This window comes from Pelophylax lessonae, assembly GCF_965119305.1.
Source record: "Pelophylax lessonae genome assembly, chromosome: 2".
Classification (NCBI taxonomy): Eukaryota; Metazoa; Chordata; class Amphibia; order Anura; family Ranidae; genus Pelophylax; species Pelophylax lessonae.
In genome coordinates, this window is record NC_138769.1 from 611,279,811 (window position 1) to 611,293,314 (window position 13,504).

Sequence of the window (13,504 nt, forward strand, 5' to 3'; positions counted from 1 at the left end):
GGTTGAGTTTCAGCAACTATTGTCTGGGGGAAAAAAAGCCCTGGATACCTTTTATATAGTCTTACAGATACAAGCGGTAGGGCTGGGCGATATGGCTGAAAACTGTATCACGATATCAGTGTTTCATATCGGTCGATATCGATAATTATTGATATTTTTTATTACCCATTTAAAATAAGGACCCTAGGGTGAGAATGCAGGGTGGCGGGCATGGTACAGGAGAATGCAGGGCGACTGGCATGGTGCAGGAGAATGCAGGGTACTGGCATGATGCAGGAGAATGCAGGGTACTGGCATGGTGCAGGAGAATGCAGGGCACTGGCATGGTGCAGGAGAATGCAGGGTACTGGCATGGTGCAGGAGAATGCAGGGTACTGGCATGGTGCAGGAGAATGCAGGGTACTGGCATGGTGCAGGAGAATGCAGGGCACTGGCATGGTGCAGGAGAATGCAGGGCACTGGCATGCTGCAGGAGAATGCAGGGTACTGGCATGCTGCAGGAGAATGCAGGGTACTGGCATGGTGCAGGAGAATGCAGGGCACTGGCATGGTGCAGGAGAATGCAGGGCACTGGCATGCTGCAGGAGAATGCAGGGCACTGGCATGGTGCAGGAGAATGCAGGGTACTGGCATGGTACAGGAGAATGCAGGGTACTGGCATGGTACAGGAGAATGCAGGGTACTGGCATGGTACAAGAGGATCCGGGGTTGTGGGCATACTACAGGAGATGCAGTGCTGTGGGCATGGTACAGGTAGACCATGCCCGCAGCACTGCATCCCTTGTAGTGTGCCCGCAGCCCTGCATAATGGCAGGTAGTGAAGCTGTTTCACTTACCTGTTCCAGAGGTGCCTTCATTTTAAAAATGGCGCCGCCACGTCATTGCGCACGCGCCGCCACCGCTCGTGTAATTTCGGCTATTCCCGGCCTCTCCCGAGCGGCGGCGGCGGCGTGTGCGCGGTGACGTTGCGGCGCCGGGCGGCGCCATTTTTAAAGCTTAAACCCGTCGGAGCGGACTTTTCGTTTTATCGTTCAAAAGCTTTTATTGCTATTGATCACTGGACTATCGCGATACATATCGGTATCGTTTTATCGCCCAGCCCTACTACATGCCCCTAAATTTGGCTCGATTGGTGACACAACTGAAGCACAGATTTCAGGCTTGGCAAAAGCTTCTGTTGTCCCTGATAGGCAGAATAAACCTAATTAAAATGAAAGTCCTCCCGGTCGATAACCAAGTCTTTCTTTAAAAAACTGGATGGAATTATCAACTCTTTTTTTATGGTCCCTGAATAGGACTTAAGGTCTTACAGGAGCCCTGTGGCAGGGGGGGACTAGCCTAACCGGACTGGCAAAAATATTATCTGGCTGGTCAAATGGTATTTGCCCACAGTTGGTTGGTTGGAGATAAGAGATGACTCAGCAACTGTGCTAGAGGTGGCACTATTAGGCTCATATGAAAGTTTACGCTTGGCATTATTTAGAGGAACTAGGTCTACCCTTCCACTGACCACAACTATGAAGGCCACCATCAGGGCATGGGAGCTGGCGAGTAGACTTTCTAGCCCTAGCTACACATGGTGTGGAGGTCTAAGGGTATCACGACATTGGGTGACATCACTAGAGAAGGGGAACTTCTAACATTTGATCAATTAAAAGCAAGACACGACCTTCCAAACTCCTATTACTACCGCTACTTCCAAATTCGACATGCTTTCCAAATTTAATTTCATAATTGCAGGGTGGAGGCTGGACCCTCTACTCTTGAAAGTCTTCTGTCAGAGAAGGACTTACCAAAGGTTCTATCCGTAGCTTATAATGAATTATTTAAAAAAAACACCTCCTGCAGTAACAAAATGTAGGGAGAAATGGATGATGGAGGTACAGGCGATTCAAGGGAAGGAGTGGGAGTAAGTGTGGGAACAGCCTTTTAAACATTTAATTTTAGCAAGAGATAGGCTGATCCAATTTAAGTTCATCCACAGAATCTATTATACACCAGCTAGACTGGCGACTATCTTCCATTCCACCTCTGCAGAGTGCTGGCGGTGTAACCACTCTCCAGCCAATTTTGACCACATTTTTTGGAACTGCCACCTCATCCAAGATTTCTTGATTCAGGTTTCTTCTTGTACTGCTGACGTTCTAAATGTACCAGTCCCCATGACAGTCCAAGTGTGTCTGCTGGGTCTGGTGGAGGAGATGGTGTAATCCACAGCAATCAGAATTCAGAACCCTAGCATTCTATTGTTCTATTGAGAAGATATATAAAGTATATTCCACGCGCCAAGGAGTTTCAGGAATGGTTGATTTAATTACTATAAAAATTAATAGGTGGATGTTTATATACTCTAGCTTGAAAGAAAATGAACTTAGCAGCCGCTGTATGTGTAGAAAGTAGTATGGTATGTATGATCTCAGGAAAAGATCAAATACAGCGCTTGCTATGAACTATAGATACCAATATGTCTATACTCTATATCTGGTGTGTGTATTACCAGTATAAAGATAAGACAAATATCAAAACATCAAATTATCAAAAAGCATCAGAATAAATTCCATCAGTTGATTGATTGTGCAAATCAGTGCAAAGTGAAAATGCATAAATATATAAAAACGAAACCAACTCAATAAATGAAGAGTAAAAAATCACAAATAAAGTCTATATATATATATATATATATATATATATATATATATATATATATATATATATATATATATATATGAATAGCCAGGGAAAATGTCCGAAATATATAAAGTGACTGCTGTGCTCCAAATTAATGAAATATATATATATATATATATATACAGTGGGTACGGAAAGTATTCAGACCCCCTTAAATTTTTCACTATTTGTTATATTGCAGCCATTTGCTAAAATCATTTAAGTTCATTCTTCTTCCTCATGAATGTACACACAGCACCCGATACTGACAGAAAAACACAGAATTGTTGACATTGTTGCAGATTTATTAAAAAAGAAAAACTGAAATATCACATGGTCTTAAGTATTCAGACCCTTTGCTGTGACACTCATATATTTAACTCAGGTGCTTTCCATTTCTTCTGATCATCCTTGAGATGGTTCTACACCTTCATTTGAGTCCAGCTGTGTTTGATTATACTGATTGGACTTGATTAGGAAAGCCACACACCTGTCTATATAAGACCTTCCAGATCACAATGCATGTCAGAGCAAATGAGAATCATGAGGTCAAAAGAACTGCCTGAAGAGCTCAGAGACAGAATTGTGGCAAGGCACAGATCTGGCCAAGGTTACAAAAAGATTTCTGCTGCACTTAAGGTTCCTAAGAGCACAGTGGCCTCCATAATCCTCAAATGGAAGACGTTTGGGATGACCAGAACCCTTCCTAGAGCTGGCCGTCCGGCCAAACTGAGCTATCGGGGGAGAAGAGCCTTGGTGAGAGAGGTAAAGAAGAACCCAAAGATCACTGTGGCTGAGCTCCAGAGATGCAGTCAGGAGATGGGAGAAAGTTGTAGAAAGTCAACCATCACTGGAGCCCTCCACCAGTCGGGGCTTTATGGCAGAGTGGCCCGACGGAAGCCTCTCCTGAAGGACTCCAAGATGGTGAGAAATAAGATTCTCTGGTCTGATGAGACCAAAATAGAACTTTTTGGCCTTAATTCTAAGCGGTATGTGTGGAGAAAACCAGGCACTGCTCATCACCTGTCCAATACAGTCCCAACAGTGAAGCATGGTGGTGGCAGCATCATGCTGTGGGGGTGTTTTTCAGCTGCAGGGACAGGACGACTGGTTGCAATCGAGGGAAAGATGAATGCGGCCAAGTACAGGGATATCCTGGACAAAAACCTTCTCCAGAGTGCTCTGGACCTCAGACTGGGCCGAAGGTTTTCCTTCCAACAAGACAATGACCCTAAGCACACAGCTAAAATAACGAAGGAGTGGCTTCCCAACAACTCCGTGACTGTTCTTGAATGGCCCAGCCAGAGCCCTGACTTAAACCCAATTGAGCATCTCTGGAGAGACCTAAAAATGGCTGTCCACCAACGTTTACCATCCAACCTGACAGAACTGGAGAGGATCTGCAAGGAGGAATGGCAGAGGATCCCCAAATCCAGGTGTGAAAGACTTGTTGCATCTTTCCCAAAAATACTCCTGGCTGTATTAGATCAAAAGGGGGCTTCTACTAAATACTGAGCAAAGGGTCTGAATACTTAGGACCATGTGATGTTTCAGTTTTTCTTTTTTAATAAATCTGCAACAATGTCAACAATTCTGTGTTTTTCTGTCAGTATGGGGTGCTATGTGTACATTCATGAGGAAGAAGAATGAACTTAAATGATTTTAGCAAATGGCTGCAATATAACAAAGAGTGAAAAATTTAAGGGGGTCTGAATACTTTCCGTACCCACTGTATATATAGACTTTTTTAGTGATTTTTTACTCTTCATTTATTGAATTGGTTTAGTTTTTATATATTTATGAGTTTTCACTTTGCACTGATTTGCACAATCAATCAACTGATGGAATTTATTCTGATGCTTTTTGATAATTTGATGTTTTGATATTTGTCATATCTTTACACTGGTAATACACACACCAGATATAGAGTATAGACATATTGGTATCTATAGTTCATAGCAAGCGCTGTATTTGATCTTCTATTGTTCTATGCCCGCAAAGCTATTTTCCTACAAGGGAAAAAGCCTGATGCCCCTGCCTTGTCCTACTGGAAGGGCCTGGTGAACTCCATGATCCTATTCTTTAAGGCCACGTACATATCTCGGGGATGTGAAAGGAAGTTTACCAAAGTGTGGCAGCCTTGGTTAGACACTTCTACTACAACAGGTTGAGACACAGCTCTGGCCATGATATAGCAACTGATAATGGGCATGAATCAGGATACCTATGGGGATGAAGTTTTTAATGGTACATTCATAGGGGGAGTGGCTATGCCCTCTCCCCATGTAACACGGTACTTGCAACTGACTTAGAGCTCTCTTTTCTCTGACAATACACTAATATCACACCACATCCCTTAATTTGAGTGCTGGTGCTGCAAGTGGTACAGAGATATTGATTATCTTGTAATCAAAGTGCATTAGGACTCCTACTATACACACCTGGAATCTGAAGGGGGTTGAGTTGGTAAATAAGGGTTGGGGGAAGGGGGTAATGAAAAGCCAAGGGTTTTTCATGGTTTGTTACGGTTGTAACTTGTTGGCTTTTTAGGCCTTGGTATGGTGCTGCCACTTAGCAGACACCGCTATGTATTTTGTATGTCTGTATGTTATTTTTCTATGTAACTAGTAAAATTTAATAAAAATAATTTTCAAAAAAAAAAAAAAAGTGTCAGGTTAGTACAATAAAAAGATATCATTGCATGCCGCATTACTTTTGTATTTTGTACTCCTATTGTAATCTTTTTTATACAGTATAAACTTTATGTATAGCATATACAGTGCATCCTGAAAGTATTCACAGCACTTCACTTTTTCCACATTTTGTTATGTTACAGCCTTATTCTAAAATGGATTAAATTCATTATTTTCCTCAAAATTCTACAAACAATACCTCATAATGACAGCATGAAAGAAGTTGGCTTGAAATCTTTGCAAATTTATTAAAAATAAAAAGTGAAAAAAAAATCACATGTACATAAGTATTCGTAGCCTTTGCTCAATACTTTGTTGAAGCACCTTTGGCACCAATTACAGCCTCATGTCTTTTTGAGTATGATGCTACAAGCTTGGCACACCTATTTTTGGGCAGTTTCCACCATTCATCTTTGCAGGACCTCTCAAGGTCTATCAAGTTGGATGGAAAGCGTCGGTGTACAGCCATTTTCAGATACAGTATCTCCAGAGATGTTCAATCAGGTTCAAATCTGGACTCTGGCTGGGCCACTCAAAGACATTCACAGAGTTGTCCCATAGCCACTACTTTATTATCTTGGCTGTGTGCTTAAGGTCGTTGTCCTGTTGGAAGATAAACCTTCCCCCCAGTCTCAGGTCCAGAGCGCTCTGGAACAGGTTTTCTTTATGAATGTCTCTGTACATTGCTGCATTCATCCTTTCCTCGATCCTGACTAGTCTCCCATGTCCTGCCGTTAAAAAACATCCCCACAGCATGATACTGCCACCACCATGCTTCACTGTAGGGATGGTATTGGCCAGGTGATGAGCGGTGCCTGGTTTCCTCCAGACATGACACTTACCATTCAGGCAAGTTCAGTCTTTGTTTTATCAGACCATATAATTTTGTTTCTTATGGTCTGAGAGTCCTTCAGGTGCCTTTTGCAAGCTCCAGGAGGGCTGTCATGGGCTTTTTACTGAGGAGTGGCTTCCGTCTGGCCACTCTAGCATACAGGTCTGACTGGTGGAGTGCTGCAAAGATGGTTGTTCTTCTGAAAGGTTCTCTCCTGTTCATGGGGAGCCAACTCTACCCAAACTGTCCTCGGTGAATCAAAGTTGCGGACCATCCTGGCCTCTTTAGGAGATGCTGCAATGAAATCCTTGATAGCCATTATTTGGCAGGGGAAATTAATGAGAGCAACTTTAGGCAAGGAGCTGGCAAGGATGTCCAACAATCAGTGACATCTGAAACAAGGGAGTTTAGCACGCTAGACGAGCCCATGGCAAAAAGTCAGTGGAATGACAGCTGCAGGGATCCACATACAGCCCATAGTGTATCCTGACCATCTATGCAGCAGTGTCTCAGGTGCCTCAGACCAGATCTATCACAGTTTTCCATACGCTACTTCAGAGGCTGCTTCTTCAGACCCATATACTGTATCTTCCTCTAACCCAGTCCCCTTGTGTGTTGCAAGCACTGTTCTAATACGCTGTGGATGCACCCCTTTAGGTGACTTTACACCAGCAAAGCAAGTAAACAAATAGTATTCTCCAGAAATTGTAGTTTCTGAAGTACAGTACAGTTCTCAAAAGTCATTCTCAACATAGTTCCTAAACAAAGCTCTTCTAGAGCCCCATAAAGTGTGAAAGTGTGTGTATGTTAGGCCAGAGTCCATAAAGCAATCCCTTTTAAGGCAAGTACATTTAGGCAATAATCCACAAGAGGTTGTGCAAGTCCCTTAGAGTCAATGATTGGCAGTAATCCATAAGAGAAGTAAGTCCATCCAGCAGAGTAACAGGTTACATTCACCTAGGGGCTTGGAGTCAGCCCCTTTTACATTAGTTGACCTGTAGGAGGGGAAACCTTGCTGAAAATGGCAATAAAAACATTAACCCTTACAGCATTCCAGTCTGAAAAATTAGGCATTCACAGGATAAAGACGTAAGTGTCGACCATTCCAGGCCCCAAAAATTAACCCACATGCGTTTACGTGACAGCTAAGAATGTTGTACTCTGTGGCTGAAGGTACATTAGGCATTCACAGGATACAGAAGTAAGTGTCGGCCAGTATTGGCCCCAAAAGTTAGCCCACATGGGTTTACCTGACAGCTAAAAACATTGTATTCTGTGGCTGGAGATACATTAGGCATTCACAGGATAAAGAAGTAAGTGTCGGCCAGTATAGGTCCCAAAAATTAGCCCACATGGGTTTACCTGACAGCAAAGAAAGTTGTATTCTGTGGCTGGAGGTACATTAGGCATTCACATCAAAAATAATTGTCGGCCCTGAAAGGCCGCAAAAATTTGGCATTCCATGGACATGAAATGCCTTTTATGCTGCTGTATTTAGTGAAGAAATACACTCTTAGAAAAGTATACTGTTAAATAAAACCCCACTTCAATATGTGGTATTGGAGGGCCACTGGTCTATCACACCAGTTGTTCAAAAAATTGGCCGGTGAGTTTGGCACTGTGTGTAGCAGAGTTAACACAGAAGAGGCAATATTGTTGCAGGACAAAAATACAGTTGTAAAAGTATACTCAGATAGCACCCCACTTCAATATGTGGTATTGGGGGGCCACTGGTCTATCACACCAGTTATAATACATTAAAAGTGCTTTTGTCACTGTTTGTAGTATTGCTGCATCAACGCTCAGTCACCACACCAGTCACAATGCTGCACAGTGCACAATACAAATCCACTATAATATGCTTTCGATATTACAAAGTATATTATACCGTGGATTACACCCCTATATAGTGCACTGCACACCTATACCAAATAAATAGCGGCCCTTGAAATGACTTTTGTGGACATTAACAGAGCAATTTGTGTCACTGCTGATCTCTGTCCCTGGAGCACACTGGATACCTGTCCCTAAACTGAACAGAAACTGTATACCTTTACCAAATAAATTGCAGCCCTTTAAATTACTTTTGTGGACATTAACAGAGCGATTTTCTGTCACTGCTGATCTCTGTCCCTGGAGCACACTGGATACCTGTCCCTAAACTGAACAGAAAATGTACACCTATACCAAATAAATTGCAGCCCTTGAAATGACTTTTGTGGACATTATGAGAGCAATTTGTGTCACTGCTGATCTCTGTCCCTGGAGCACACTGGATACCTGTCCCTAAACTGAACAGAAACTGTACACCTATACCAAATAAATTGCAGCCATTGAAATGACTTTTGTGGACATTAACAGAGCGATTTGTGTCACTGCTGATCTCTGTCCCTGGAGCACACTGGATACCTGTCCCTAAACTGAACAGAAACTGTACACCTATACCAAATAAATTGCAGCCCTTGAAATTACTTTTGTGGACATTAACAGAGCGATTTGTGTCACTGCTGATCTCTGTCCCTGGAGCACATTGGATACCTGTCCCTAAACTGAACAGAAACTGTACACCTATACCAAATAAATTGCAGCCCTTGAAATTACTTTTGTGGACATTAACAGAGTGATTTGTGTCACTGCTGATCTCTGTCCCTGGAGCACACTGGATACCTGTCCCTAAACTGAACAGAAACTGTCCATGAATAGCAAATGGTACCACTGTATAGTTATACATTACTAAAATAAATGGTCTGTCAGTCACATATTTCGAAAGATCATTTCGACCTAAAGTAGAAAGCATCACCAATAATCTAAAATCAGTATGATAAAGTGGATGGTTACTATTAGTCATTGATAAAAGGGTTTAAAGAATATCAGCATTTATGTGACTAATAGGTGCTGTATTTTCAGCGAAACCAGTAAAGTTACAAATTAACCGACTACATATGGGCTTCTTCTTATCTGAACGGTCTCCTATTCTAAAACACCAATCAGGACCATTTGGGTATTTACATGAAAAGGCACTCATTGGTTTCTGGCATTTTCTGACACACTTATAAAACTCACTTGGGGTGTTCCATTTAATAAATGGGTAATACATTATATATATAAAAATATTTTTTGGGGGGGTTTGGGGCTTAGATATGCTCTAAGTGAATCTTCCCCAAGTGTAAAGATCTGATCATTCTGAGAATGTGGTAGCATATAACTCATTCCTTTTGCCTCAACTTGGTTAGGGGTCTTGGCTGGTTGGTTTGGTCATTGGCCCAATCCTGTCAACAGGGGTTTTGGGAGCAAACCCTCAGCAATGTGTAAGCTTAACCGCTTGCCGACCGCCGCAAGTAAATTTACTGCGGCGGTCAGCCCCTGCCAGGCAGAGTGACGTTAATTAACGTCACTAGCCTGGGAGGGTCTGGGGAGCGAGCGCGCGCCGCCGGAGGCGCGCTCCCGCGCGGTCACGGACCCCCCCCCGCGCGTGTGACCGGCGGACCCGATGTCCGCCGCTCACTCGGCGATCGTCGGGGAGAGGGAGAAAGTCAGGCAGCTAGTGTAAACAAGCTGCCTGTCATTCTCCTCGGTGTTAAAACACTGATCAGACAGATCTACTATGTAGATCTGTTGATCAGTGTCCTTTCACCTCAAGCCACAGCCAATCACAGTAGAAAGCACGCCCCTAGGGACACACACAGCCCCTTCCTCCCAAATAAAGTTAACCCCTTCACTACCAGTGTATTTTTACAGTAACAGTGCATATATATAGCACTGATTACTGTAGAAATGTCACTGGTAACCCCAAAAGTGTCAAAAATTTCAGTCAAGGGTGCGATCTGTCCGCCGCAATGTCGCAGTACCGCAAAAAAAATCGCAGATCGCCGCCATTACGCATTAAAAAAAAAACAACAAAAATGACAAAAATCTTTCCCTTTGTTAGTAAACGCGATAACTTTTGCGCAAACCAATAAAAATACGCTTTTTGCGATTTTTTTTTACCAAACATAGGTAGGATAAAACAAATTGGCCGAAAATGTTAAAAAATTTTGATTTTTACATTTTTTTTGGGGGGAATTTCATATAAAAAAATGTGAAAAATATTGTTATTTTTGCAAAATTTACGCTCTTTTTTTGTTTATAGCGCAAAAAGTAAAAATCGCACAGGTGATCAAATACCACCAAAAGAAAGCTCTGTTTGTGGGAAAAAAAGGACGTCAAATTCGTTTAGGTACAGCGTTGCACGACCGCGCAATTGTCCGTTAAAGTCACGCAGTGCCGAATCGCAAAATACCCCCTGGTCGTTTAGCAGGAAAATCCTCCGGGGCTTAAGTGGTTAAATACGCAAGATTAAGTTGGCTAGAGATGGATCAAAATTTGGTCAGTTCAGCAAGGGCAGACTGAATTTTGATCCATGTGCAGCCCTTCCCATTGGACAGTAGTCGATTGTTGGATTAACTTCTGTTGGAAAACTTTTGCCAAGCAGCAGCTGCAGCTACTGATCAGTGTATTCTGACGGCAGAGAGTCCTCCTGTCGGAAAATAATGTCCTGGGGGGGAGGAAGTATTCCTCCGCCTACTTTGCTTGGGAGGATGGAAGTGGACAAAAAAACAAATCTATGGCAAGCTTTCCGCAGGGCTAACTCTTTGCTCCTGTTGGCTAAAAAGGGTGGTTAGGGGGAGCGAAGGTGAAGGTGAAGGTGAATGTGTGGGGGAGGATGAGTGAACTTGTTCCTTTGCCCCAACGAGAAAAATGCAAGTTTCGTTTAGGGATTTGTTTTTACAGACTAAGTTTGAATTAATGAGTTCACGTTTGAAATGCATACCAGATATTCAGAAGCAGATTTTACACACCTGAATATTGTGATCTTCGAAGAGAGGACACTAGTTTGATGTCTTCCAGGTAATGCCATGAATCAGTGTTGAATGCATATCCATTCAGCTTTACTTCTAAGCCACTAAGAGAAGAGAAAATAGGACAATGATTATTAATATCCATGTTATAGATGGATAATGCTGGTACACAGAAGTCTGTACCCATTAAATTCCACACAATGACCAGCCTTTCCCTACAGATTTTTTATTTAAAGGGTCAGAACTACCAGTCTATAGACGACAGCCCATTAACCAGACATGCCATGTAACAGCCACCCTGAGGCTTAGACACGAAGGAATCTAAACACTTTACGGCCACCCTATAGCACATTTTCTGCTACAGGGCGGCCATGCTGCGCAGGATCACGTAGATATATGTTATTCTGCACTTCCAGGTATAGGGCACAAGTGCTACACAGCAGGAGCTGATCAGCGGGTCCCTGGGACCCACCGATCATTCAGTACACAGGCAGAACAGCAGTCTGCCTATGTTAACAAGGCAGTTTGCTGTTCTTTCAGTACAGAAGTGTCAAAAGTGTCAGATGTCCAATTTGTCCGCCGCATGTTTATAAAAAAAAAAAAACTGAGGTGATCAAATACTACCAAAAGAAAGCTCTATTTGTGGGAAAAAATGTATTTGGGTGCAGTGTCGCATGACAGTACAATTGTCACTTAAAGTAATGCAGTGCCATATCACCAAAAATGGTCTAATCATGAAGGGGAGAAAACCTTCCAGAGTTGAAGTGGTTAAGAAGAAACCTTGCCTTGGGCAAAAAGATTGTTTGGCTTGTTGTGGTCCTAAAATTCCTCAGTGAGGAGCACCAAACTGTATGCTAACCGTATTTTTAGACAAAAGTACACTCCAAAATAACTATTTTGTAAAATTTGTCAATTACTGTTAATTACTATAGGCCTTATGGATTGTACACTCAGGATGCATTTGTTTTATTGTTATCTACAGCATCATATTAGAATTTGTAGTGTAGCCAGGTGCTGGACTACAGAAACATGAAGAAGGAGACATTGTCCACTTTACAGACAGTTTTACTTTCTTTTTTCTACTTCTATGCTGGATGATGTTTTTCATTATTCCCTCCAGTCAGCAGGGGGAGAGCTATAGCCAGAAAAGTCTATAGACTTCTATGCAGAACGCTGAGGATTATGAAAATTGAAGTCCAGAATATCAAATTTAGTACGAGACTCATGAACCCTGACCCTAATCTTCGCAGAGAACACTGAGACACGGGGAGTGGAGCTTCTCCTCTTTTAGGCAAAAAAAAAAAAAACACTGAAAGCAGTGGTATTTTTATCTGTCTGTAGGTGGCCATTCTTCCCGCTGACCACCACAAATGTTAGGGGCATTCTTCCAAATAACCTTTAACGGGCACACTTCCCAATAACCATCAGTGTAAGGAGGCACCACACTGACCACCATTTTAAGGGGCATTCTTCTCATTAACCATCATTGTAATCTTTTTTTCACTGGCCACCAATGTAAGGGGCAATTTTATCAGCAACAGAAATGTTGCAAACCAAGATGCAAAATCTTTATTAAAATAGCAAGCAGAAACAAGTTCTATTCTACATGTTTTGTGCTAGGTACAGCACTTTCTCCAATGTAAGGTGGCCTTTTCTCCTGCTAACCATTAATATAAGACTTTTCTTCCCTCCAATGTAAGAGGGCACTACACTGACTACTTCATAATCATTTTATGTTTTGATTGATATTGTGTTGTATAGAGCAGGAGGATGTTGAAAATCGATCTTCTCTGGGAGTAACTAAGTACACCACATTCTTCATTTTTTATCTATTAAATCTTACTTTACTAATAAAGATACTGTACTATAAGTGTAGGTATATTATTCTTAATTGTGGCTTCTTCCACATGGTAAGGAGATTGGGAAAGACTGCCCTGGGCAAACAGGAGGCATCACAGCAATATTATGTGAAAATGGGATATATTTTAAAAAAACTAATTATTAAAATTGTCATTTTTTTTCTTGAATGGGTTTCTTCTTTTTTGCTAAGCATCTGTTTAAACAATTAAAACATAACTCCACTTTTGTTGAGAAAAAAGCATTTCCCTCTGGCTGATCTATTTACATTACAGATCCCTACCTTTAATCATTCTGAAGGAATTGTTTGTTCCTCTGTGCTGAGTGGGTCTAATGGGAGTGGTTTCATAATTATCTATCAGCTGTGGCAGCTGCAGGGCTCTAATGAGGAAATCTGCTGGGCCTGCATCCCTTTAGATGTGTTCCTATTGGGAGTATCTCACCAAAAATGAAATTTTTGCTGCAAGGGATGCCAGAAATCTGACTTATATCTTAGGCAGACTTCTGGTAAAATTGGTAAACCAATCACACAAGCAGGAAATTATGTTTCTCTTACGTCCTCCGACAGTCGCCGCCATCTTCATATTCGTCACAATGGGGTATTAGACTTTGCTCCG

General features: G+C 42.1%; 1 protein-coding gene across 1 annotated transcript in view; it reads right to left on the reverse strand.

Annotated features, from left to right (window-relative positions):
• LOC309548492 (polyunsaturated fatty acid lipoxygenase ALOX8-like) overlaps window positions 1-13,504 on the reverse strand; it is a 171,734-nt gene that overhangs the window by 89,706 nt on the left and 68,524 nt on the right. Inside the window, exon 5 of the mRNA XM_082248439.1 lies at window positions 11,031-11,134. Coding sequence (XP_082104565.1) covers window positions 11,031-11,134 — 104 coding nt within the window. The remainder of the gene's footprint in view (window positions 1-11,030; window positions 11,135-13,504) is intronic.